Source organism: Folsomia candida, unplaced genomic scaffold, assembly GCF_002217175.1.
Source record: "Folsomia candida strain VU population unplaced genomic scaffold, ASM221717v1 Fcan01_Sc001, whole genome shotgun sequence".
Taxonomy (NCBI): domain Eukaryota; kingdom Metazoa; phylum Arthropoda; class Collembola; order Entomobryomorpha; family Isotomidae; genus Folsomia; species Folsomia candida.
The window spans coordinates 2,275,047-2,298,101 of NW_019091193.1; the positions used below are offsets into that span (position 1 = coordinate 2,275,047).

At 37.6% G+C, this 23,055-nt stretch overlaps 4 protein-coding genes across 5 annotated transcripts; 1 reads left to right on the forward strand and 3 right to left on the reverse strand.

Annotated features, from left to right (window-relative positions):
• Nucleotides 1-4,617: 4,617 nt before the first annotated feature.
• LOC110843708 (eukaryotic translation initiation factor 2-alpha kinase) lies at nt 4,618-7,312 on the forward strand. The gene is made up of 5 exons (XM_022089770.2): nt 4,618-4,950; nt 5,103-6,209; nt 6,433-6,522; nt 6,606-6,848; nt 6,924-7,312. Exons 1-5 carry the CDS (start codon nt 4,935-4,937, stop codon nt 6,977-6,979), a joined length of 1,512 nt encoding a protein of 503 aa, XP_021945462.1. The 5' UTR covers nt 4,618-4,934; the 3' UTR covers nt 6,980-7,312.
• A 2,707-nt stretch (nt 7,313-10,019) lies between these two features.
• LOC118433983 lies at nt 10,020-11,836 on the reverse strand. The gene is made up of 7 exons (XM_035846539.1): nt 11,633-11,836; nt 11,380-11,559; nt 11,097-11,297; nt 10,820-10,996; nt 10,546-10,745; nt 10,307-10,466; nt 10,020-10,225 (listed from the first exon to the last, which is right to left on the reverse strand). The coding sequence occupies exons 1-7, from the start codon at nt 11,814-11,816 to the stop codon at nt 10,098-10,100; spliced, it is 1,230 nt and encodes a 409-aa protein (XP_035702432.1). The 5' UTR covers nt 11,817-11,836; the 3' UTR covers nt 10,020-10,097.
• Nucleotides 11,837-18,414: 6,578 nt separating this feature from the next.
• LOC110841662 (zinc finger and SCAN domain-containing protein 10) lies at nt 18,415-19,896 on the reverse strand. Of its 2 annotated transcripts, none has more exons than XM_022087352.2 (4): nt 19,703-19,896; nt 19,343-19,605; nt 19,091-19,257; nt 18,415-19,027 (listed from the first exon to the last, which is right to left on the reverse strand). In XM_022087352.2, the coding sequence occupies exons 1-4, from the start codon at nt 19,779-19,781 to the stop codon at nt 18,688-18,690; spliced, it is 849 nt and encodes a 282-aa protein (XP_021943044.1). In that variant the 5' UTR covers nt 19,782-19,896; the 3' UTR covers nt 18,415-18,687. The 2 variants fall into 2 exon arrangements, with proteins under 2 accessions (XP_021943044.1, XP_035702733.1); XM_035846840.1 differs by having other exon boundaries at nt 19,696-19,896.
• A 1,416-nt stretch (nt 19,897-21,312) lies between these two features.
• On the reverse strand, nt 21,313-22,972 carry LOC110863521 (uncharacterized protein YkwD). Its single transcript, XM_022112859.2, has 3 exons — nt 22,833-22,972; nt 21,880-22,174; nt 21,313-21,553 (listed from the first exon to the last, which is right to left on the reverse strand). Exons 1-3 carry the CDS (start codon nt 22,885-22,887, stop codon nt 21,364-21,366), a joined length of 540 nt encoding a protein of 179 aa, XP_021968551.1. The 5' UTR covers nt 22,888-22,972; the 3' UTR covers nt 21,313-21,363.
• Between the last annotated feature and the right edge of the window lie 83 nt (nt 22,973-23,055).

Genomic DNA, 23,055 nt, shown 5'->3' on the forward strand with positions numbered 1-23,055 from the left:
TAGTAACTGCATAGCTAACTATTGAAATTCCCACGCTTCACGCTCCCGTTAAGTTCCATAAACCCCGTTAGCTTCTACAATTAACGCCAAGCTATTGACGGATTCGGATTCAGCGTCAAAAAACATTCGAATTGATATGCGACTCGCTGTGGGTGAAGTTTCTCAAACTAAAATAATTAATTAATAGTGTTTATCAAGATCACTTATCATGATAACCACTATTGATGAGTGATGTATGGATGTATACTGCTCACTCACTCAATTTACTTGCACACTGTGTTTATATACAAAGGCATTTAATTTGAGATTGATGGCAAGCGTACGTGAAAGTCACATGCAGGCGAAGTGAGACTCATGCAGTATGAAAATTCATGCATGCAGTGGTTGCTCCGCTTCCTTCTTTGTCTCTCTACGGGGCAACTTGCATTGAGAGCCACAGGGACCCAGCCAGGCAGCCAGAACTTAACACTAACGCTTTATTAGAGTAGACTAGCGTATAGCCCGGCCAAGGCCGGGTTCTAGAGTGGGGGGTGTGCCCAAAGCGAAAAATCCGTCATACTATACTTTAAATAATTCGCAGTGAAGACTTTGTCATACTACATACATACATCAGAGTGAGGGTTTGCCCAAATCATACTGCATTTTAATTAACCTGGTCACAGTACAATTTAATTTCCCCCTGTGGGGGTAGTTGAATAGTTAATTACTTAAATTCCCGTCGCGTGGGAGTAACTGCATAGCTAACTATTTAAATTCCCACGCTTCACGCTCCCGTTAAGTTCCATAAACCCCGTTAACTTCTACAATTAACGCCAAGCTATTGACGGATTCGGATTCAGCATCAAAAATACATTCGAATTGATATGCGACATAACGAATAAGCCATATTTGGACACCACGGTCACGGCAAGGTCACGGGGGCCTCGGAGGTCAAAACCATTAATGGCGTTGGATTCAGCGTAAAAAATACATTCGAATTGATATGCCACTCGCTGTGGGTGGAGTTTCTCAAACTAAAATAATTAATTAATAGTGTTTATCAAGATCACTTATCATGATAACCACTATTGATGAGTGATGTATGGATGTATACTGCTCACTCACTCAATTTACTTGCACACTGCAAATATACAAAGACATTTAATTTGAGATTGATGGCAAGCGTACGTGAAAGTCACGTGCAGGCGAAGTGAGACTCATGCAGAAAATTCATGCATGCAACCGTTGCTCCACGTCCTTCTTTGTCTCCTCTACGGGGCAATTTGCATTGAGAGCCACAGGGACCCAGGCAGAACTTAACACTAACGCTTTATGGAAGTAGATGTGCATACAACAGAAAAAGTGGGACTCATGCTCGAACAAAGGCACAAGCTCACCTGAGTATATATTTATGTATTACCGCTACATTGCTAGATTGGTTTTTCCGTTGTAACACGTTAAGTTAGAGCAGGTCTGGAGGAGTTATTTACCCATCCTCCCCCCAAGCAGCCCATATAGCACAGCGGTCTTCACGGCAAGCCTCAAAGTTTTGGGGTCGTGGGTTCGAACCCCGGTCGCGGCATTTATCCTCGTTTGCATTTTTCTTGATTTTGTAGACCTTTTTTTAGTGGGGGTTTCATAACTTTGACATATGATGACCTGGTGACTATGTGCACCGAAACCGAATTATCCTAATATTTTACACCAGTTCATTTTATTTTGGCGTTCAAATTATTAAATTTGGATAGTTGAATGATTTTCACGCCAAACTAAAATAAACTGGTGTTAAATAATAGGATCATTCGGATGATTCGGCTAATTTACTTCGATTATATTACCCGAATCAGCCGAATTATCCTATTATTTAACACCAGTTTATTTTAGTTTGGCGTGAAAATCATTCAACTATCCAAATTTAATAATTTGAACGCCAAAATAAAATGAACTGGTGTAAAATATTAGGATAATTCGGTTTCGGTGCACATAGTCACCAGGTCATCATATGTCAAAGTTATGAAACCCCCACTAAAAAAAGGTCTACAAAATCAAGAAAAATGCAAACGAGGATAAATGCCGCGACCGGGGTTCGAACCCACGACCCCAAAACGCTTGCCGCGAAGACCGCTGTGCTATATGGGCTGCTTGGGGGGAGGATGGGTAAATAACTCCTCCAGACCTGCTCTAACTTAACGTGTTACAACGGAAAAACCAATCTAGCAATGTAGCGGTAATATGTGACTGTCTCCATGAAAAGGGACCTTATTCACCAAATATCTACTTTAGCGACTTTAATTTATTATGGAAGTTCTTGCCTCAGGCTTTAATTTGCCATTTATTTTAGCTCAATCTGTTAACTACAAGTAAAGTTATTTAAATTCAAAGTGCTGCATCGAAAATATGGCAAAACGACATTTTGGCGAAAATTTTTATATTGATTAAATTTAGAACACTGTTTTAAAATTTAGTATTGTAGCTCATATGGCGCTAATAATAGATTTGCATAGGCCAATACAGGCCTGAATGACCTTACATTTTAAATTTGAGGTTTATCGCCCCAGGTTAAGTGTCTAGGTCACGTTAAGGTGCTCAAAAAGGTCAAGGCGCAAATTTCATTATTTTATTAGGTAAAGCAAACCTGTACAACCTTAAGTTTTAAATTTGAAGTGGAATGCTTAACATTAATATTTATTTCGCCAATTCAGCTTTTTCTATTTTTTCTATCCACGTTCACTTGCTGGATGTGTATATGAAAGGTATAGTATGTCAGCAGACACTCCAATGTTAAATAAAAATGCTCGTGTGGCGAAACCTTACAAGATAGAAAGATAAGGTAAAAGAACTTTATGACCGTCTCCCAAATCTAGGTATAGGGCACGCATACCGTTTTTCGAAATTTTGAAACGTTTTTGAAATATGCACCAAAACGTTTTGTTTTACAAAATAACACTAAATACCACCGTAAATGATTTAGGCCAAAGATTAAAAAAAACCAGCGACAGGGTTATATCCACAGGTGGAATAGCTACAAATTTTAGTCGGAAATTTTTTTCATATCATGCCTCCTTTTGGCGCGAAAATTCAAAATGTCGATTTTCGGGTCGTGTCATTCTGACAAGGGTAGCATGAACAAGATTGACTTTTTGAAGATATTGCAACTAGATAATTATTCCTCAGAGCTATGTGGTATTTCCTCTCATAAACCATTTTTCGAAATGCAGCTTGTGTCTGGCGCTAAGTTCAAAGCTTTGAAAATTTTCGCAATTTCGGCTGCAAATTTCTTACCAATACTACAGCCAAGATGTTACATTCTAGCGACCGAAGCAAAGTGGGACCGTCTTTGGAATGGCCCACCTTAGATTTCTCCTATTTACAATTTATTCGAAATCGACCTGGTTTTTGAGCTATGGCGGGATATCCAAAATTCGACTTTTAATGGGCATAATCGTGGGATATAACGTACTTAGTGTTAAAAAATAGTTCTTTTCCGCGGTTTTACCGCATAACTTGTTGACGAAATGGGTTTCGCTGAAAGTTTTCTGTTTTGGTATTTTGCCGCTTGTAGAAAATGAGAAAAGTATGAACAAGGTCCCTTTTCATGGAGACAGCCACATATGTGCCCAGCCCATACTAAATTTCTTGGAATTTCCCCATTTATAGCAGAGCTAAATATACCGATATGTACATGTTTATATTTACAATAATGATTATTGTCCCAGTCAAATTATTATCTGATTATTGAATAATCCGATAATAATTTGACCGCCACAGGATATCCTCACGAGCTTAATAAATAAGTACATATTTGTGACAGGATATGGACACCAAATTACTTAATAATGACAAAACATTATTTTAGTCATCACTAAGGGAGCGTCCATAAATCACGTGATCGATTTTTGGACAATTTTGACCCCCTCCCCCCCCTTGGTGACCGGTGGTGATAATTTCGCTACCCCCCCCCCACCGGTCACGTGACAGGAGATGATGCTCAAATTAAATCATGTTGTCCGGAATAACAACATTTTTTAAATCATTAATCAAATTAGAGGTACAATACACACGTGTAAATAACTGTTTAACACGCCAGTCAGACATAAGAATTTAAGTCGAAGCAAGTTTCTAAATATGCTAAATGAAAATCAAATTTATATAAAGTGCGTGTGGTATGGCAAGAGAGTATAACTCTCATGACATTTATTGACGTATATAAAAGTTAAAAACTTTTACTCATATCACGTGACATCTGACCATCTACCCCCCCCCCCACCGTGATAATTGGTGACAAATTTCAGACCCCCTCCCCCCTCTAATCGATCACGTGATTTATGGACGCTCCCTAAATACCAACGGATGTGCTGATACGGTCAAGCATTTCAGAGTGGATTCAACTCCACTCAAAACTGATAAGATTAACCACATTTAGCAGATAAATACATACGTATGTACATACTTATTTATGACGTATAGTGTGGAAGTAGTTCAATCAATTTTATGCCCAAATGATAAAAATATGTGCATATGTACATGGAAGTTTGACCCTTCACCTTTATTCCTTAAGGGTGCCGATTGAATTACTTTTTTGAGTATCAATCCTTTAAAGTTCGAAAGTATAGAATTTGGAATACTGTAGTCGTTAATGTGAATCCAAGTCTATGTAATACATACTTGCATTTCTAATCTCTATGCCAAAAAAGGTGAATGGAATTGTTTACGTCACGAGTTCATATAAATCATCCTACACTTAATCTAATCAAATCAATTGTGCACCACTTTACTTAATCGTGCCCCCAAATATATAAGTACAAAACTTACTATATCACTCAGATCATTTTGTTGTCTGACCTTTAGTCAAGTTTAATTATTCGAACGGACAGCAAACAGAAGCCAATATTTGCTACAAATAGATCGACACTTCATCGCTACACTGTCTTTTACGTTGTAGATATTGGAAAACAATGGCTCAAAACCCAGGTAAAACAAATGTTTTAACAACAATGTGATTGTATAAAAAGTGGTAGTCGCCATGAGGCTATCAAAATGCATAAGTAAAAAAAGACCATTGCTTTGAGCTTTAGTATCAGTAAAAAAAATGTCATTTCATTATATTTAATCCTATCCTCCAGGTCACCCATGGGATTTCGAAACCCTAGAACTTTTAGGAAGTGGCGCGTTCGGCGTTGTAATTTCTGCCTTTAATAAAATTGACGAGTCCATCAGTGCCGTAAAACTAATAGTCAATCGAGACGAAGGAATTCAAGTGGAGGAAAATGCGAAAATAATCAAAGAAGCGAAAAATTGCGCAAAGCTAAACCATAAAAATATCGTCAAGTACAAAACCTGCAACTTTTTCCACTTTCAATCCCTCGAACTAAAAGAAATTCTTCGACCTGGTGCCGAAAATCTGCCCGAATTTATCCACGACTGCTTAGATTCTGGTGACGAGACGAGCATAATTTCCGGTTTGTATATTCAAATGGAACTTTGCGGCTACACTTTGCGATCTTGGTTAATTAAGGAGTCAGACGATTTAGAAGGAGTGGATGAAGATTTTTCAAGAAAGTTCGATAGAGCCGAAATATGTCAAGGGTTGATCGATGGGGTCAACTATATTCATCGGGAGGGTCTAATTCATCGAGATTTAAGACCGGAAAACGTCTATTTTAGTATCCCTATGAAAAATGGAGATTTTGGCCTCCCTATAAAAATTGGGGATTTTGGCTTATCAAAATTACTATGGCTGGAGGAAACTAACCGAGTAGCCATAACTATGACGGAAAAAGTCGGAAATGAGACTTATCGCGCGCCCGAAATGGATATCAGCCATCCAAATAAACCCGGCATGGCGCGGTACGGTCAAGCCGTGGATGTTTATGCGGTTGGGCTTATCATTTCAGAGATTTTCGATCCATATCCGCAAGATAATTTTGCGAGGGTGAAAAAATTTGAAAAGATAACGTATAGTGGCATCGTTGGGGAAAGGTTGGCCAGAAATTATCCAGAATTGGGCAAATTTGTGGTCAAATTGGCAAGTGAAGATCCAAGAAAGAGGCAGGATTCGGATTTGAGAGGGCGTCTCGTTCCAATCGAGGTGGGCAGGAAGCACTTTTTCCGACATGGGAGCAGCGATAATTTTGGTTCTTATGTAGCAAGAAATGAAGGATCAAATTACGTCGACTCAAGAAAATTTGACGACAGCACAGAATTTTATACCCATCAATGTGTATATTCTGGTATGAAATCTTGGGGGTATTCATTATGAGTTCGCATGGGGAAATAATTTTGAAAAAATCGTGCGGACTATTTAGTCTTGCAGCCACATAAATAAGTTCCCAAATGAAATTTCAAGTCAATATTTTTGGTAAAATTGCTTCCCATGCGAAGTCGTAATGAATGCCTCCCTTAATTTTATTCCGGTATTTGTGTCTTAAGTGTAAAATAATTTTGGATTTGCAGACCCTGGCATGCGTAAAGTAGAATATCTCCAGACGCATAATGAGCCCAATAGCTGTCCAACTTTAACCCAGAGTCCTCTTAAGAAACAGAGTAATTAAAAATATTTTAATTGGATAAGCCAATATGCATAAGTTGCCATTACATATATGTTTAAACAACTTTCTTCAATTTAGATATTCAATTTTTGCGAGAATTGCTGCAAAAATGTAAGCAAATTTGGACATATGAAAACATTTCGCTGTTTTTCAACAATCTAGAGAAGACCGATGCACACAAGCCGGAAAATTTCTTCAAACCGAGTTTGAAAACCACTGTAAATGAAAATTTGTACAGATTGGAGAAAGAAAAATCGTTTCTTTTGAGCAGTAAAAACTTGAAAAGTGCCGTGGACAAGTGTGGAGTCAGACACTTGGCAGGTTTGAAGAAATTTATTTTACTTATTTATGAATTATGATGGAACGTAATAATATTTAAGTATTCGTTTTTTTCAGGAAAAATTGACGAACTGTTTAATAAACAGTGTTTATATGATGACAAAACGGTGTAGTTACATAAATATTATATCAAATATGTGTAAAGTGAAAATGTTCCTATGAACATATACAAATTCCTAGAAGAAATTCTATGCTAAAATTTTTGTTTCGATATGTGTATCTAATTTAATACCACTTATTTACATGCATATGTACATACCTACATTAATTTAAAATAAATTAATATGTAGATAGATTTCCAGATTGTAACGTGGCTAGAATGAAATAATTTGTTTCGTACATACATATTTACATATGTACACATTTTATAATTAAGTATTTTGCATGTAAACTTATGAAATGTCGTTAATTATGATTGGAGAATTGAAATAAAATGTTCCCAACGAGTTCCAATCACTTTCTTTAAGTGATTAACAATTACATATGGCAGAGCACGCCATGATTATCGACATAAATGTACATTGCCCAGACAAACAAGGATCATCCTCCAAGATGGATTACAATTACATTGAGGATACTATATAAGTTAACCCATTGTTTATTTAACACGCGGTGGAAGAGTGCTCTCTAAAAATCCTTAAAAATATACACAATTCACCAACATAAATGCATGCATAAATATGATCTAGGTATACAAAGCGAGTGTTGGGAGAATATTAGCATGGAAAATTTTGGAAATATTCCACAAACTCCTTTGTGAGTCAACTTGAGGTCCAAGGGTCTCAAAAAACTTGGGATTTCCAGACGGGGTCGTCAGTGTACATATGTAAAAATGCATTTGTAGAACGACAGTTGCCAATCTTACGGATATTTTTAAGGTGCACTAGCAGTACGCCACCCAAAAACATGGAATCCATGGTCAATTTTTGGTACTTGTAAAAATCAGTGTAGATTCGATAATATGTAAATATGTTCTTTGCGTGAAGGATGTGATCGATTTTTTTACCCCTTTCGTTGAACTCAACACACAGTAATTTCCAATCAGAGGGACATGCTGGTACCCTTGAACAATCGCATGCTTCATACACGTGATGAACCTCGCTTGATTTACAGACAGATTTGTCACAACTCATGGGAAATCCCATCCTACAAAAGGCGTTAGGACATGGTTTTGACGAATTCGCGGATGAATATCTCTGGCGGGGAGTTGAATTTTGAACTGATTTTTTGTAGGCTGTAAGATCATACTCTCAGAAAGATATGTTTAAAATTTTAGGGCGATAGCTTCAAAAATCCCCCTTCAGTGCCCCCAGAGTTGGAAGGAGCCAAAAAAACACTTTCCAAACTGAATTACTCATATAGCATGATAACCCAAGAGGTCAGAGGTGGATGATTGTTAATATTACAACCCTAGATAATCATTGCATGAAATAATAAAAGAATCCACAATGAATTACATAACGTTGTGCCTCCATCGTCGCTGATACTTTTCCATGAAAAGTGATAAATCGGACCGTGCACCGGGAAATTGACCTGCTGACCTTGAAAACGGACAGACTGGGTCAAATGAAGATTGAGGGTAAAGCTGGAAGTGTCCTAAGTAATATTAAAACAAACAGTCAAGATTTTGTATAAACAGTTTTAGAGAAGGACCCGAGTTAATCAGCTGTCGCGGAATCCTAAAAAACTCGTGAACTTATTTGGAAAATTAATGGTAAAATTTTTTCGAAAATAAATTTTAATAATCTTTTTGTGTCCCCTACTGCAGAACTATTTTATCTACAAGGTACAAGTGCCAAAATAATAAAATTATTGCGTTTTGGTTAGTCAAATTCGTCGTACACAATCAGGTAAAACTATTTAGACTAATTTTTTACCTAAATTTTCCAAATTATTGTTTCCTTTAATACAAAGTTTCAATGGAGTGATCAACTCAAACAAATTTTTAAACCGATTTTTCCCGTAATGTCTAGAAATAATCCGTATCTTTTCATTTTTGTAAGGACGCAGAATGACCGAATTTTCAAATATTTTAGAAATAGAATCTATATCGTTCAAAATCGTGCAACTTTTTTAAAAAATTGACAAAAATTGAAAAAATTACTCTTCAAAATTTACAAGTTCGTTTTTATAAAATTGCCAATTTAAATCTAAAAATTTGTATTTATTTTTCAGAAATGCTGTCAATGCGAGTCATCCTTTCCTGCGTGGTGGTCCTGCTGATGGTCGCGTCCCTAACGGAGGGTCAAGTGGGGAGCTCGGGGTGCAGCAGCAAATGGCCGCCAGCCGGGTGGTGTTGGCGATACTGTTCGGGATCTTCGGGGAGCTGGTGTTACACGGGGAAACAGGGGCCATGTGAGACTGCCTCCTGCACGGGGGGCTCCTGTTCGGACATCAGTTGTGAGGGGGCTGACCCCGGTTGCGTCGGTTTCTGCCCGTGATCTCTGCATTTGAAGAAATACAATTTATTGTTTTCATATTATATTATTCAATAATTTTGTTAAAAATTCACAATTTATAGCTGATTTTAAAATTGACAATAAATAAAATCTTATTGACTCATATTCAAAACAATCTTATTTTTAATCGATGTAAACTGAACAGCAAGAAAACAGAAATATACTGTGGAATTATTTGTGCGTGTCAGTCACCTCATTTGCATATTTCGACGCATTCGAGGAGGGACAGAGTTTAATTAACGTGGAAAGGAAAGTCCGAAAATGGACATCGTGAGATTTATGCAAATGAGGTGACACGCACAAATAACTCCACTGTATGGCCATAAAGTGTTAGTTGAACGCAATTTTTTTAACCGATTGAGACAAAATGATAAGCATGTTAAAAGCATTATTGTTATTTGACTTACAATCGGAGGTTAAGTAACGTCCCATGCAACTTACTGATATCAATATGATATCAAAATGATACAAAAACTTGGATATGAACATATCCACACGACATCAGTGAGCGTCAGAACTACATCAGTGTATGTCTAGATTGGATCGCTATTTCCCAACTTTTGATATCATAAAGATGTTCACTCCGACATCGCCACGATGTCAGACTAAGTCTAACCGCTGATATTGTTTAGATATCGTATTGATGTCTGATGGATGTCATGCGTTGGCACAAAAATGACATACACTGACATGGTATTATTTTCTTCAAAATTTATTTATTTACTTAACATTCTACAAACAGTACACGCATTAATGATTTTAAGCTAAAAAATTATTTAGTATTGGATTTTTTAGTAGTTTGCTCAGCCTTCAGTCGGTCACCTGCGTGCTGGAACCAGGAAATTACAGCTTTAGCCAATTCTTTCTCTGAAATTTCCGGTTTGGCTTCACCTATGTAATCTATGGAATGAGACATTTACAATCAGTACATATTTATACTGATTGCAATTACTATATACTATAATATTATGCATACGGTACCTGACATGACAGTCCAGCACGTTGTTGATGAAAAATTGTAATTTTGCTTTAACCCTTTAAAGCTAATCCCAAGAGCTAAAAAGTTAGTAAATAGCTTCTTTAGGATGTCGCCAACGACTTCCGGGACTTTTGAGCTACCTCCACGAGAAATGTGACGCTTCTGTAAAAAATACATGATTAATATTTAAATAATTCTCTCAAAAAATAGTTCATATTTATATATAAACAAGCCATCTTACAAGTCTTAGTTGTCTTCCTTCATTGTGCATAAGTGACTCGTCAAATGCGAGAAACTCAGCTAAATTGTCAAATGGTTTTTCAATTATTGGCGGTTCCTTGGATTTTAAATCCTCCTTGCAAAAATTTGTGAGCCTCTTATTTATATTATCCAAGTTAAGTTTAATTAATGCCACGTCCGTAAGAAGTTTGCTCCACTCAGCTAAATTTAATAAAATCATAAAAGTTACAATGTTTATGGAAATAAAAAGTGTTACGTCCACCAAAAAATGTTACCTTTTGGAATATTGGTCACAAATAATGGCTGTGAGGCTTCAGCTACTGTCCACTCCATGTTCTGCCGTAAAATTTCAGAACCTTCGGCGCACTCAACGTTTAGTTTTCCAACAACGTTCGAAGGATTTTGACTACTTGACCCAGAAGCGCAGTTGAGCTGATCCATGTTTAGTTCACCTATTTTTAATTAATAATATTTTAATACAACAAAAGGAACTAAGGATAAAGTAAATGGGAGAAGATAAATGATAAATGCATTGTATAATTTTTTACTTACCCACGTCCAAATTCGTCATCACAATTTGTGATGATGACGAATTTGCTAGAATAGCACCATCTGCATTCTCAAGTACGACGTCCGCGTTTTCTAATGAATCCGATGTTTTATCATCGGTACAATGTCCAACTAGTGCAAGACTAGGCATTTCCGGAAGGTGAGTTTTGACGACCTCAGTGGTTATTTTCGAATGTGCGGAAGCTGTTGAGAAAAATAAAATTAATGAAATATTAAGAAGGAGATAAGAGAAGCGATAAAACAGACTTTTATTTACGTTTCTGACCTCTTAAATCGTGTAAAACGTTGTCGTCATCTGAGTCCTCTACGTCATTATCGCTTCCAGGAGATGTGAATCGTTGCGGTTTTCTAGTCCTTTTGTGAGGTAAATCATCCGCCTCGGTACTAGATAAATCTGAAGTCAACTCGGCTTGCACAATTTTCTTCCGGGCCTCCTCGTATGTGGCTGAAATAATAACAAAATAACTAAGAACAAAGAACAATACCAACGCAATTAACTAAATCATAAAATATCACACCATATGCATGAAGAATCCTAGCGGCATATCGGGGAAAGGATGATTTTGGGGGGCGGCCGGATTTTACGACTACTGCTGCATTTTTTGAATTTGGCCATGCACACGTCTGGTTGTCGAAATATGATTGTGGCACCACTGCAACCCATTTCTTTTCGTCCTCCTTCATTTCAACAATGTAGAACATCTTAAAGCTGGTGAACTAGTGGAAAGACGGCGATAACTCCTGCAGAGATAGGAAATACTTGGCATTTATATACAACCTCGGAAGCACGAATTTGACAGAGTTTATAATGATTTTCGTCAGCTCTATAAATCTGAAGCACTTTTGACGAACACGGCTGGGAAAATAACGAGTCCAATTTACTGTACTTATGTCCAACTAAATAAATCTCACTGGTATCATTGTCTTGAAGAATGTTAAGAATCCGAAGCACTGCGCATTCACGTATTAACACGAAAGTATCGCGGCGAAGCCTACAGTTAATTGTATAATTCGGTGTAATTAATACGTGATACTGAGTAAAATTTCCAATAGATTCTTCTAGATGTGGTCCATTGTTGTGCTGTGAGGATGGCCCGTTTATTTGAATGTTTCGCGCCTCCAATTTTAGTTCCCTCTCCAATAATCTTTGTTTCAGTTGCTCCAGTGGCAAATTGGGCGTCCTAACTAATTTTCTTAACTGTCCAAGTTCATTTTCAAATTTGAATGTGCTAAATCTGTCCAACACACCAAAATTTTTCACGTCTTCCGCTAAATGAATGAGACCGTGAATGTTGTAAGACACCTGTTCTTCTCCATATAGGATTTTGAAGGCTTGGACAAAGTAAATTAGTAATGACTTTGCATAATTGTTAAGGGAAATATGTAATGTTTCAGAACACAATATTCTAATCGCAATGGATAAACTTAAAAATAAATTGTAATTTTCGTCAGTTATAATATTTTTCAATACCACAGGGCCACAATAAAGTAAAAAGTATCTCAGTTCCGTTGCCTTCCATTTGTCAACTTCTTCTAATGATCGTGGTTGACGGGAAAATTCAGATGAAGTAAATTTTTTGAATACTTTTAATCTTGCTGAAATTTGAGATATCTGGAAAGCTGACAATTTTTGATGCTTTGGTTTACCCTTTATCCACAGTTTCAAAAGTTTTTTGACTACCCCTAAACAGACTAAGTGCATGTAGTCGATAGGGAATGAATTAATCATGTGCAATCCATCTATCTTCGTCAATTCCGTTGTTCCAATATGATGGTCTTCGTCATTTTGTTGGCGAAATTGTAAATCAGTTCTCAGTTCTTTGTTAATTTCGAAAAAACTCATACGCCGATTTATACTCCTTCCAACCGCGCAGCACTTATCACAACCATGGTAGCCATTATGCCCTTTAATTGCCTTCACAAACGACTTTGCCGGCGCGTCGCAAACAAAACACTGTATTTTAAATTTGTCTTTTGTTGTAATTTGTTCTGCATTGACATCCGCAACTAATTTTTGAAGGTATAAGTTGACATTCTCTGGTTTCTTATTTCCACTATAAACTCCAATCACAAATGGATTGAAATTTAATCCACCAAAATATCCCAGTATTGGCCAAAATGATAATGAACAGCTTTTGAAAACTTGAAGACCATCAATATTGATTTGAAGGGGGATTGAATTTAATGTCGGGTGTAGCTTTGTGACCTGCTGAGTATATGTCTTCAATCCAAAATGCACATATTCTCCAGGGACAACTGTTTCTGTAGGGGCGTTAAACTTCACGGGCTTGATAAGAGTTCTGCTGTCTGACGGAAAGGTTTTAAAACAATCATGGGTACCTAGGATTTTTAGAAGTCCAGTTAACTGACTGTGATTAATTGAGTAGTCAAAGGCCCAAGATTTTATGCTTTCTAGGGTTTCAGTAGAGGATGAGGTCACTTTTTCACAATTTTTATAATCACTTTCATCATCACAATCTGAAAATTGGATGGAATTGTCACTAGAACTTGTGGAATTAATATAACTTTCCTCGTGATTATCAATTCCCTCCTCGGACAAACTATTTATTAACTGATCTGGTTCGTGTAACTGACTACTTGATTGATAAGTTATACCAACAGATATTTCGTTAGTTTCTTTTTTTGCAAGTTGTTGTAATCTCTTTTTACCTACTATACTTTTTCTCATTTTTATTGTAAACAAATTCTACTTAAAAAATTACCTTTTTAACAGAACTTGATGTCCACGCCGCTACACTCCAACTTGCACTAATTGAATATTGCGGTTCAGTTTCAACTTGGACCATATCCTATTCATGTCATATCTCGTGATATGTCAACGACATCATAGTCTGATGTCGTTACGATATCATATAGATATCGCAAACTGATGTCGTTTTTAAATCATGTAAATGACGTGCTGGAGACTTGATCACTGATGTCGTTCCGATATCAATATGACAATCGATTCCTGATATCAGGCAATATCTTAGAATGATCTTGTTCTGATATCAGATCGATATGGAATGTTGCATGGGGTTAGACTCGGATTTTTATGATAAGAAACCTCTGCTGAGGTAATTTGGTCAATCCGTAAAATTTAGTAATTTTATAACTAGGCGAAAACGCTCGTTTCTTCAAGAAAAAATATTTTCTAGCAGCTAGATAAAGTCAATTAATCCTTTATTAAACTGTCAACAAATTTCAATTAAAATAGACCAACTCGTTTTTCATTAAATTTACTAATATGTAAATATGTACAATAGAGGGAACGTCCATATATTAGGTCATTATTTTAGTGGGTGAGTGGTTTGTTCCTATATTTCCCATGTTAAAATTCCCTATCCCTTAATGTATAGTATACGTTGGGTGGGTGATACAATCGAGAATTTTTGACGACGTAATATATGGTAAGCCCAGATGGTGGTCTTTAGAATATGACCTGGCGATTTTTCGGTTTATGAGCGAGATACTAAATTGATACTATTAATGTATGGCATATGTATGCACATCGATCATAATTAAGGTGCACATCGATTTTCCTTTTTTGGGCCTCATTATGCAAACCTAAGCTCTTTTGCCTCAAAACTTTGTATGACTATCTGGTAGGTTAATTTTCGTTTCGAAGTGCAGCTGGTAAAATAAATTATCATTTTTCCAGATATATTTTTAACTGTACATAAACGGCCTGGCCCTTACGGGCCCGAAACTACGAAAAATACACATCTTGCAGCTAATCACTTAGGCTCTTCGTACCAAGCTTCTACGGTTGTTTGCCCAGTTGAGCTAGTTTCAGTTGAACTAGGCTCAGTATGGTCAGGCTCGGTAGAGCTAGGCTCAGTATAGTCTGGTTCGGTAAAGCTAGGCTCCGAGGTGCTGGGCTCAGTATAGTCAGGCTCGGTAGGGTCCGTAGTGCTGGGCTCTGTATAGTCAGGCTCGGTAGGGTCCGTAGTGCTGGGCTCAGTATAGTCAGGCTCGGTAGGGTCCGTAGTGCTGGGCTCAGTATAGTCAGGCTCGGTAAAGCTAGGCTCCGTAGTGCTGGGCTCAGTATAGTCAGGCTCGGTAAAGCTAGGCTCCGTAGTGCTGGGCTCAGTATAGTCAGGCTCGGTAAAGCTAGGCTCCGTAGAGCTAAGCTCGGTAGAAGTAGGCTCCGTAGAGCTAAGCTCGGTAGAAGTAGGCTCCGTAGTGCTGGGCTCCTCAGTATAGCCAGGCTCGGTAGAACTAGGCTCCGTAGAGCTAAGCTCGGTAGAAGTAGGCTCCGTAGTGCTGGGCTCCTCAGTATAGCCAGGCTCCGTAGAACTAGGTTCCGTAGAGCTAGGCTCCGTAGAACTCGTATAGCTAGGCGTACTTCTAGAACAAGGGTAACTTGTAGAGCTATTTGGCATAACTGTATATTTACCCCTATGTTGTGCAGTAGACTGCATATTTTCTTCGTTATCTTCATATTTTTCCTCTATTTCTTCCCTATCCGTTCGGAACACCCAAACTCCCGGTTGTCCCGTTTTAGATGTGGATGCCAGTTGCGCCACCTCTGCACTGCATGATCCTGGAAGATTGTGCACATAGCGTTCCTGGCCTTGCCTCCATGTAGCTACGAACCCGACTTGCGTATGCATCGATTTTTTCCCATGATGCGGGTGAGCTATAATAAACATCACAATAATTGTTAAACGTATGTAATAATGAAAATAAGCATAGAGCTGTAGGGACATATGGGGGCATTAGCATTGAAGGGTTGGGTAAGGAGGTATTTGCATACTATGGGTAGATGATGGAGACATAGAATAACCGTGGGGACGTTCTCCTACACGGTGAAAATAGGCAATTCGTTCGTTCCTTAAAATACATATGTATCAACTTTACCCGGGCATTGCTCCGGAGCATCTACCCATTCTAGCTGTTTATACAGAAAAATGGTATAGGACTCCTTCGGGCCGGCGACAATCATGATTTGAATTCTGTTCTTGGGTCCTCCACAAGCGGGGACTTCGATGGATCCATGCCTCGACTTTTTGTTGTACGTGATGACGTATGTCCACGTGAGATTGCCTGCCTCTGGGAAAGCAGGTGCAATGAGACCTTTGACCGAGTTCATGATTGCAGGATCTATCGTCACCCTGTGCGTCACAGTACCCTTGTCCTTCGATGACTCGAAATAATTAAAGAAAGCCAGCACGGAAGGGTGCGTAGTTGGACCGGTGCAGAAACCACCGTCCACGTTCGTAACGTCATAGTTGACTGGGAATAATAAACAAAATATAGTAAAATTCTTAATTCTGTAATGGACGTGTGACATTGAGGCAATTCACGTCAACCTTCGTAACTCCGTAATCATGTAAACTTGCGAAGATGAGCTCACGAACTAAAAATATGCCTTTGATCTTCGTAAGGTTTTGTAATTTCGTAAGAAAAAATTATCTTAGAAAGTTTCATCAAAAGTTCGTAAGTTTCGTTAGTTTAAGTGGTTACGGTCTGACATGAATTGTCTCATTGATTCTGTAAAGCCTTTTGTGAGCGGTACATGTGCATATCTCTTAAATTGAGGCATTTTACGTCAGCTTTCGTAACTCCGTAACCATGTAAACTTATGTATGAACATCTCGAAAGTATCATCGCTTACGAACCTACAAAAGCTTACGAAGATACTTAAAAGGCATGTTTTTAGTTCGTACACTGATAATCGTAAGCTTTCGTAGTCACAGAGTTCCAAAGGCTGACGTGACATGCCCAATATTCAACTTACAATCTCCATGTCCAAAGTAAACACCTCCGAATTCGGCTTTTGCGCAGATAAAAATTTCTGCTTTAGCCAAGAAGTTGATCGGGGTGCCTCGTTCTTTCAGCGGACCGGAAGTGGACACGTCGATGCAGGAAGGAATGAGTGCGGTATATGCCACCTTTTCGTCTCCGTATTTTTCTCCAAAGGGAAGAAATGTTAGTTGGGATAAGCTTTGTTCTGGGCGTTCTGTGACTGGTGCTGGTTCCTCCAGGACCTGAGCAAGGGCTCCCCGTAAATATTCTGTAAGGAGCAGCACCCTCAAGTATGCAGCCATTAGAGCGATGAATGCGAATAATTTTCGCTTTCATTTTATAAACATATGTATGTACCTTCCACTTTGAGAATTGAATTTGACATGGGACAAATTAAGGTCAAATTTAACTTTTCGAGGTTAATTTCCCCATTCACAATTAATGAGCTGATTGATAAAGTAATACTGTCAGGGTTTGTTGGATAATGTTTTTTTGTCGGCTTTTTAATACTGGTCTTTTTTTCGGGATTTAAAAAATGTTAATGTTTCATACAACAAACAGTTTTCGGGTGACCCTGCTCAAGGTATATTTTTCAGGGGCACCTTGATTTTGTAAACTTTAGCACAATGCAAGGAAGTAACAAAATTTTTCCTGTATCAAAATTTTATTATATTTTGCCCACCTACGACTTTAACATCTTGAAAGTTTGTCATAATGCAGGAAATCATGCTTACAAGGGACACTCACGACCTGTCGTTTGAGTCCAGGGTACCCACTATGTTTTTTAGAATCTACTAGGACCCCAGATGAAGGATCCATTCATATTTCCGTGTAAAACTCATATTTGGCGTCGTGCCGTGGCGCAAACTTAAAAATTTGCATTTTCGACCAACTTCAAACCCCCATAACTTTTGTAATTTATGTCGGATTTTCAAACATTTATGTTTAAAATGATCACAAAAGTCGAAATTTTTGACAAAAAAATAAAAACAAAAAATTTTGAATTTTTGAAATATTTTTAGCATTTTTTTGACGAACCCCCATTTCTAAGAAAATTAAGAAATTTTGTGAAAAGTTAAAAGCGATAATTTTGGGAAAAATTTCATGGAATATGAAAGTTGAACTCCTTGTCATGATTTTTGCCAAAAATTTTGAAAATCCGTCCAGGATTTCAAAAATTATGGCGGTTTCAAAAATAAAAACATTCAAATTTGGCGAATTTGGCGCCACGGCACGACGCCAAATATGAGTTTTACACGGAAATATGAATGGATCCTTCATCTGGGGTCCTAGTAGATTCCAAAAAACATAGTGGGTACCCTGGACTCAAACGACAGGTCGTGAGTGTGCCTTGTTAGCCTATTTTTAGGACCATGGTCCTAAAATTTTGTGGTCATATCGGAGAAGAAAATGCATTTTCGTGAATTGCCTCAATATTTAACTTGCAATCGAGATTATTCATATAAATAGCGTTATTTACAGGGTAGAGTGGAATTCTTGTTGTAGCAGGTCACCGAATTTGCATATTTTGACGCGAGAGACATAGAGCTTATTTTTAAAAATCCTTAACTTTTTTATTTCAATTATTAAATTTTCGTCATAACAAATTTCCTAAATTTTTTACAGACTCCTTAGCAGAACATATGCATAGTTGGAAAAATATAACAAGAGAACTGCTGAATTACCAGTCTGTCTTTTTCCGTCAAAAAGTATACTTATTTTTACTTGCTTACTAAATCAGCACATAAATACCTGTTACTACATAAGATTTGCGTCATAACAAAATCGGGTTTTACCATTCTGGCCTACATAATTGTACAAATTAAGGCGGTAAATATTTCAACCGTGATCTTTCTGAAGCATTCCTGTGCCTTTTCTCATGACGAGTTAGAAGCGACTTCTGTTTAAATTCTCGCCCACAAAGTGAACATTTATATGTAATTTGGAACGCACTGACTGCAGGATGGCTGGATCTAATGTGGGAGTCGAGATCGTCATGCGTGTCAAAATTAATGGCACACTGGACACAGCGAAAATCATGTAATTCAGTCATATTATGAGTGTGACACCCTAGGTGTTTGTCCAGTTCTTCCTTTTTGAGAAATTTCTTTTCACACAAGCGACAAAGGAATATCGTCCCGTTGTGGGCGCTAAGAACGTGTCTGAAATAAAAATAATTGTCATTAAATTTCATGCCATAATCTATGTAAACACAACATACATACCTAAACACGAGGTGCTTATATATGAACGTTTTTCCACAAGTGGGACAAGGATATCGGGTTTTGGGTCCGATGTTGTTCATGTTCAGTGAAGTTTCCGAATTTATCGCTCCCACTTGACAAGACGATTTGGAAGTACGCCGCTTTTTAGTCGGACCTCCTATGAATACCTGATGATAAAAAATAACGGTCTTACAATTAAGGTCATTTCTTGCACCCGAAACACTGGATTTATTTAATTTTATTTAATTCTACTTGTGGTTGGGTGGATGAATAACCAGGATCAGGAATGTCGCCAAGTGGGTCGTCAAGAAAAACTTCACCTTCCTCCGGTTCCCCCTCCCACGATGGAAACTTACAATTTGTGGTAAGAACATTATCTTCATTTTGGTATTCAACTTTAATTGTGTGATCGATTTCGATTTCGACGTCCGAATCCACATTGTGATAATCAGACGACATTGGATTGGACGACGTGGCCATGTCGGCATTTTCGTGTGGAATGGGGAACGGGTTATCTTAATTAGGAAATCAAAATACAACATGATACATGTAAAAAGTTTTCTTTAGTAGATATTTTGCAAAAATGTGAGAATATGTATTCGTACTTCGTACCAGGTTTGTAATTTGTCCATTTTACTAATTGTGATACCATTGCTTCCAGAGAAGCAACTCGTTCCAATAGTGCTTCCATATTTGTTAATTTTTAAAAATTGAGGAAGAAAATCAAGTGCTTTAAAATAATCAAGTATTTTCTGAGGAAAGAAACTGAGGTGAAATTTTATGCAGCTGAATGAAATAGTGAAACCGCCTTCACGTTCGCAACCCACCGGCAACCGGTGAGAAACGAACTTTCACCGCAAACATCTCTTGCATGGAATACTTTTTCATGGAAACTTTTTAAAAAATCTTCTCATTATTAAGTAGCGTCAGCTACTTATTGTGATCGTTTTGTCCGTCCGTCTGTCTGTCCGTCTGTCCGTAAGCAGGATATCTCCAGAACGAGTCAACATAATCAAACCCCGTTTTCGCCATTCTGCTTCTGATTTTTAGTTCTCGGTCGAGTTCGGAAATTGGGTCAATCGGACCACACCCAACGGCGCCAGGGGGTGTGGTCGAAATTAAATTGGACGTTAATTTTCATGTGGGGTGTCATTTTAAAGGAAATTTGATGGAGATCTCAAATATGTTAGTAGTTTTGACCTCATGACCTTGACGACGAGGTCAAAGGTCAAAAATACATAATTGTCATATGGGGTGTCATTTTAAAGGACATTTGACGGAGATTTCAAATATGTTAATAGTTTTGACCTCGTGACCTTGACGACGAGGTCAAAGGTCACAAAATAAACAATTGTCATATGGGGTGTCATTTTAAAGGAAATTTTACGGCGATTTCAAGGACGTTAATATTTTTGACCTCATGACCTTGAGATCAAGGGTCAAAGATACATGATTGATGATTGAGATATGGGATAATTGTAAAGGAAACTTGGATCACTCTGACGCTACTTTTTTATATTCGTTTGGAGGGTTTATTTTATATTTCCTAACATTTCTAAACATTGCAAATTTAGGAACTAACATTCAGACTATGACGGAATTGGCTAAACCTGAAATGTGTCAGCCTAAAATTGTAGAAATCAATTTGTTGTAAATATCCGCAGAGCTTTTTAATTAGCCACATTTCTAACTAATTAGTAATTGATAATTAGAAGAAAAATATTTTGTCTAATTAATTGGTAAATAGTAATTAAACTGAGTTTGCTAATTAAGCCAATTAATTAGCTAATTAATTCGCCCATTGACCAATTAATTGGTGATTTTTAGTGATTTTATAGTTAATTAGTAATTATAATTAGCCTCGGTAGTACTAGTTAAGGTTAATTAGTAATTAATAATTAGTTTAATCATGCTATTTAATTAGATAATTAATTGGATTGACTAATTAATTAGAAAGCTTTGAATATCCGATATATTGCATGTGTAGGTAGTAAGTTCATTTTCTGATGATGAGACTTGGATAACATGTGCTACAACAGTGGTAAAAAATATTTTGCATCAAATACGAGGGGCTGTGCATGACGCAAACAGAAATTCGCCGATGTTTGAATGCGATGATCGGAAATTGAGCAACTGTTAAATTTCCAGGACGAAATTAAATTCAAAATCAATCTGTTATGGTATGAACAGTAGACTAATTTGCATACCGAATAATAAGTTTTAAATGGAAAATGTAATTGTGCATTAGTTTATTCAATGAAATCCTTCAGAATTTATTGATTGCCAAAGACACATGTCCAATATTTGTTGTAGCTGCAGTTCGAACAATCCTGCACGGCACACCCCACGTGCTTAAAGTTTCCCAAAATATTAGCCTTGTGTCCGGACGAGTTCATCCAGCTATTCATCACAGATTTGCAGTCGCCCTGTCCCGCCGCGATATTTTCGCCCGCTCCGGTCCACCTAAAAGTATTACCAGAAAATAGTATTGGTAAAAATTTCGGCGAAATATAATCCGTAAAAGTTTAATGAAATCATTCAATTTTGAACTTTTGTGCCAAATTATAACCATTTCAGGCAGCCATTGATTTCTCGGGATATTAATGTTCCACCGCTTGGTATTAAAATTATACCGATCCGTAAAAATTTACTACCAATTTGCTAAAACTTTAATACGGAGCTATGTATTCCTACGCGGCATTAGTTATCGATATCACCTTGGTGGGGTCATATATGAATACCGCTTGGTATTAGATTAATACTGAATTTCTAAGAGTATCTATGTGTACCTGTATCCAGTCGCGGAGACACGGTCGCCTAAACTGGGTTCGCCGGAACATTGATGGCTAAAGCAGTTCTTGGAGGTCATGACGGAATTGTGGTTTCTGGCGGCTTGTTCGAGCTGGGAGCTGTAGGCGAGGGGACCCTTCCCATTTTGGGAGCGGTATGAGTTATGATCATCTAGGCAAAGTCCAGCCGCGCGAGTTTCAATGGTTTCACCCGTCCCGAAATTATTATTCCCTATCGCGTCAGACTCAAAGTTCTTAACGGAGAGGGAGTTTCCAATAATTCCGCTGGATAAGGCTGACAGGAAACAATAAAAAAAAATATAATTAAAATAGTACAAAAGTTTGGCACCTGTTAAACCGCTGAATTTTTCTGTCTAGTCACTTCATTTGAATATTTTGACGTATTAGCGACGGACGTAGAGTTTGATTGACATGGAAAGTCCGTATGTATGGGCATAGTAAGATTTATGCAAATGAGGTGACCCACAACAAAAAATCTACTATCAATGGGGACGCAAGCCATGTTCAATCCAGATTATTTTGACAATGTTAGTTTGAAGAACAACTCTTTAGAAACAACCTTCGGTGCGGCGGTTGAGCAGATGCGTAAAATGGGCGCCACAAGTTCGAGAAAACTGGCAAGGCACAGATTCCGGTGGGAAACTAGTTTTTCGCGAATTTGTGGCGCCTAAAATTTGCCGAATTTTTCGCATCTGTGCAACTTCCGCACTGAATGTTGTTTCTTAAGAGTTGTCCTTCAAAATAACATGGTTAAGAAGTAATCTGGGTTTAACATGATTTGCGTCCCCATTGTAAATATATCTATGCTTTTTCAAAATAACGTACAAATTTTTAGAAAATTGTAGTTAGTTAGATTGGAAGCATCCGAAAAAATTTCCAAAATTTGACTAAATAAACTACTTATTCTGCGTGCGAACAATTTTATTTATTACCTCCATTACACCCTAGCACGACAACGAGGACAGTTAAAGAAACTGGGAGAGCCATTTTGGTTAATTTATTATTCTTATTAAGGGTTCTATGTATGTATGTATGTACCTCAGAGAAAAGTTGAATGAATGATTAACAAATTGCACACTTGATGTCTTTTTATATCGAGTTGGTACGCATTCTGCATAATGTGATGTCATTGCTTATTACTCTTTATGTATCATT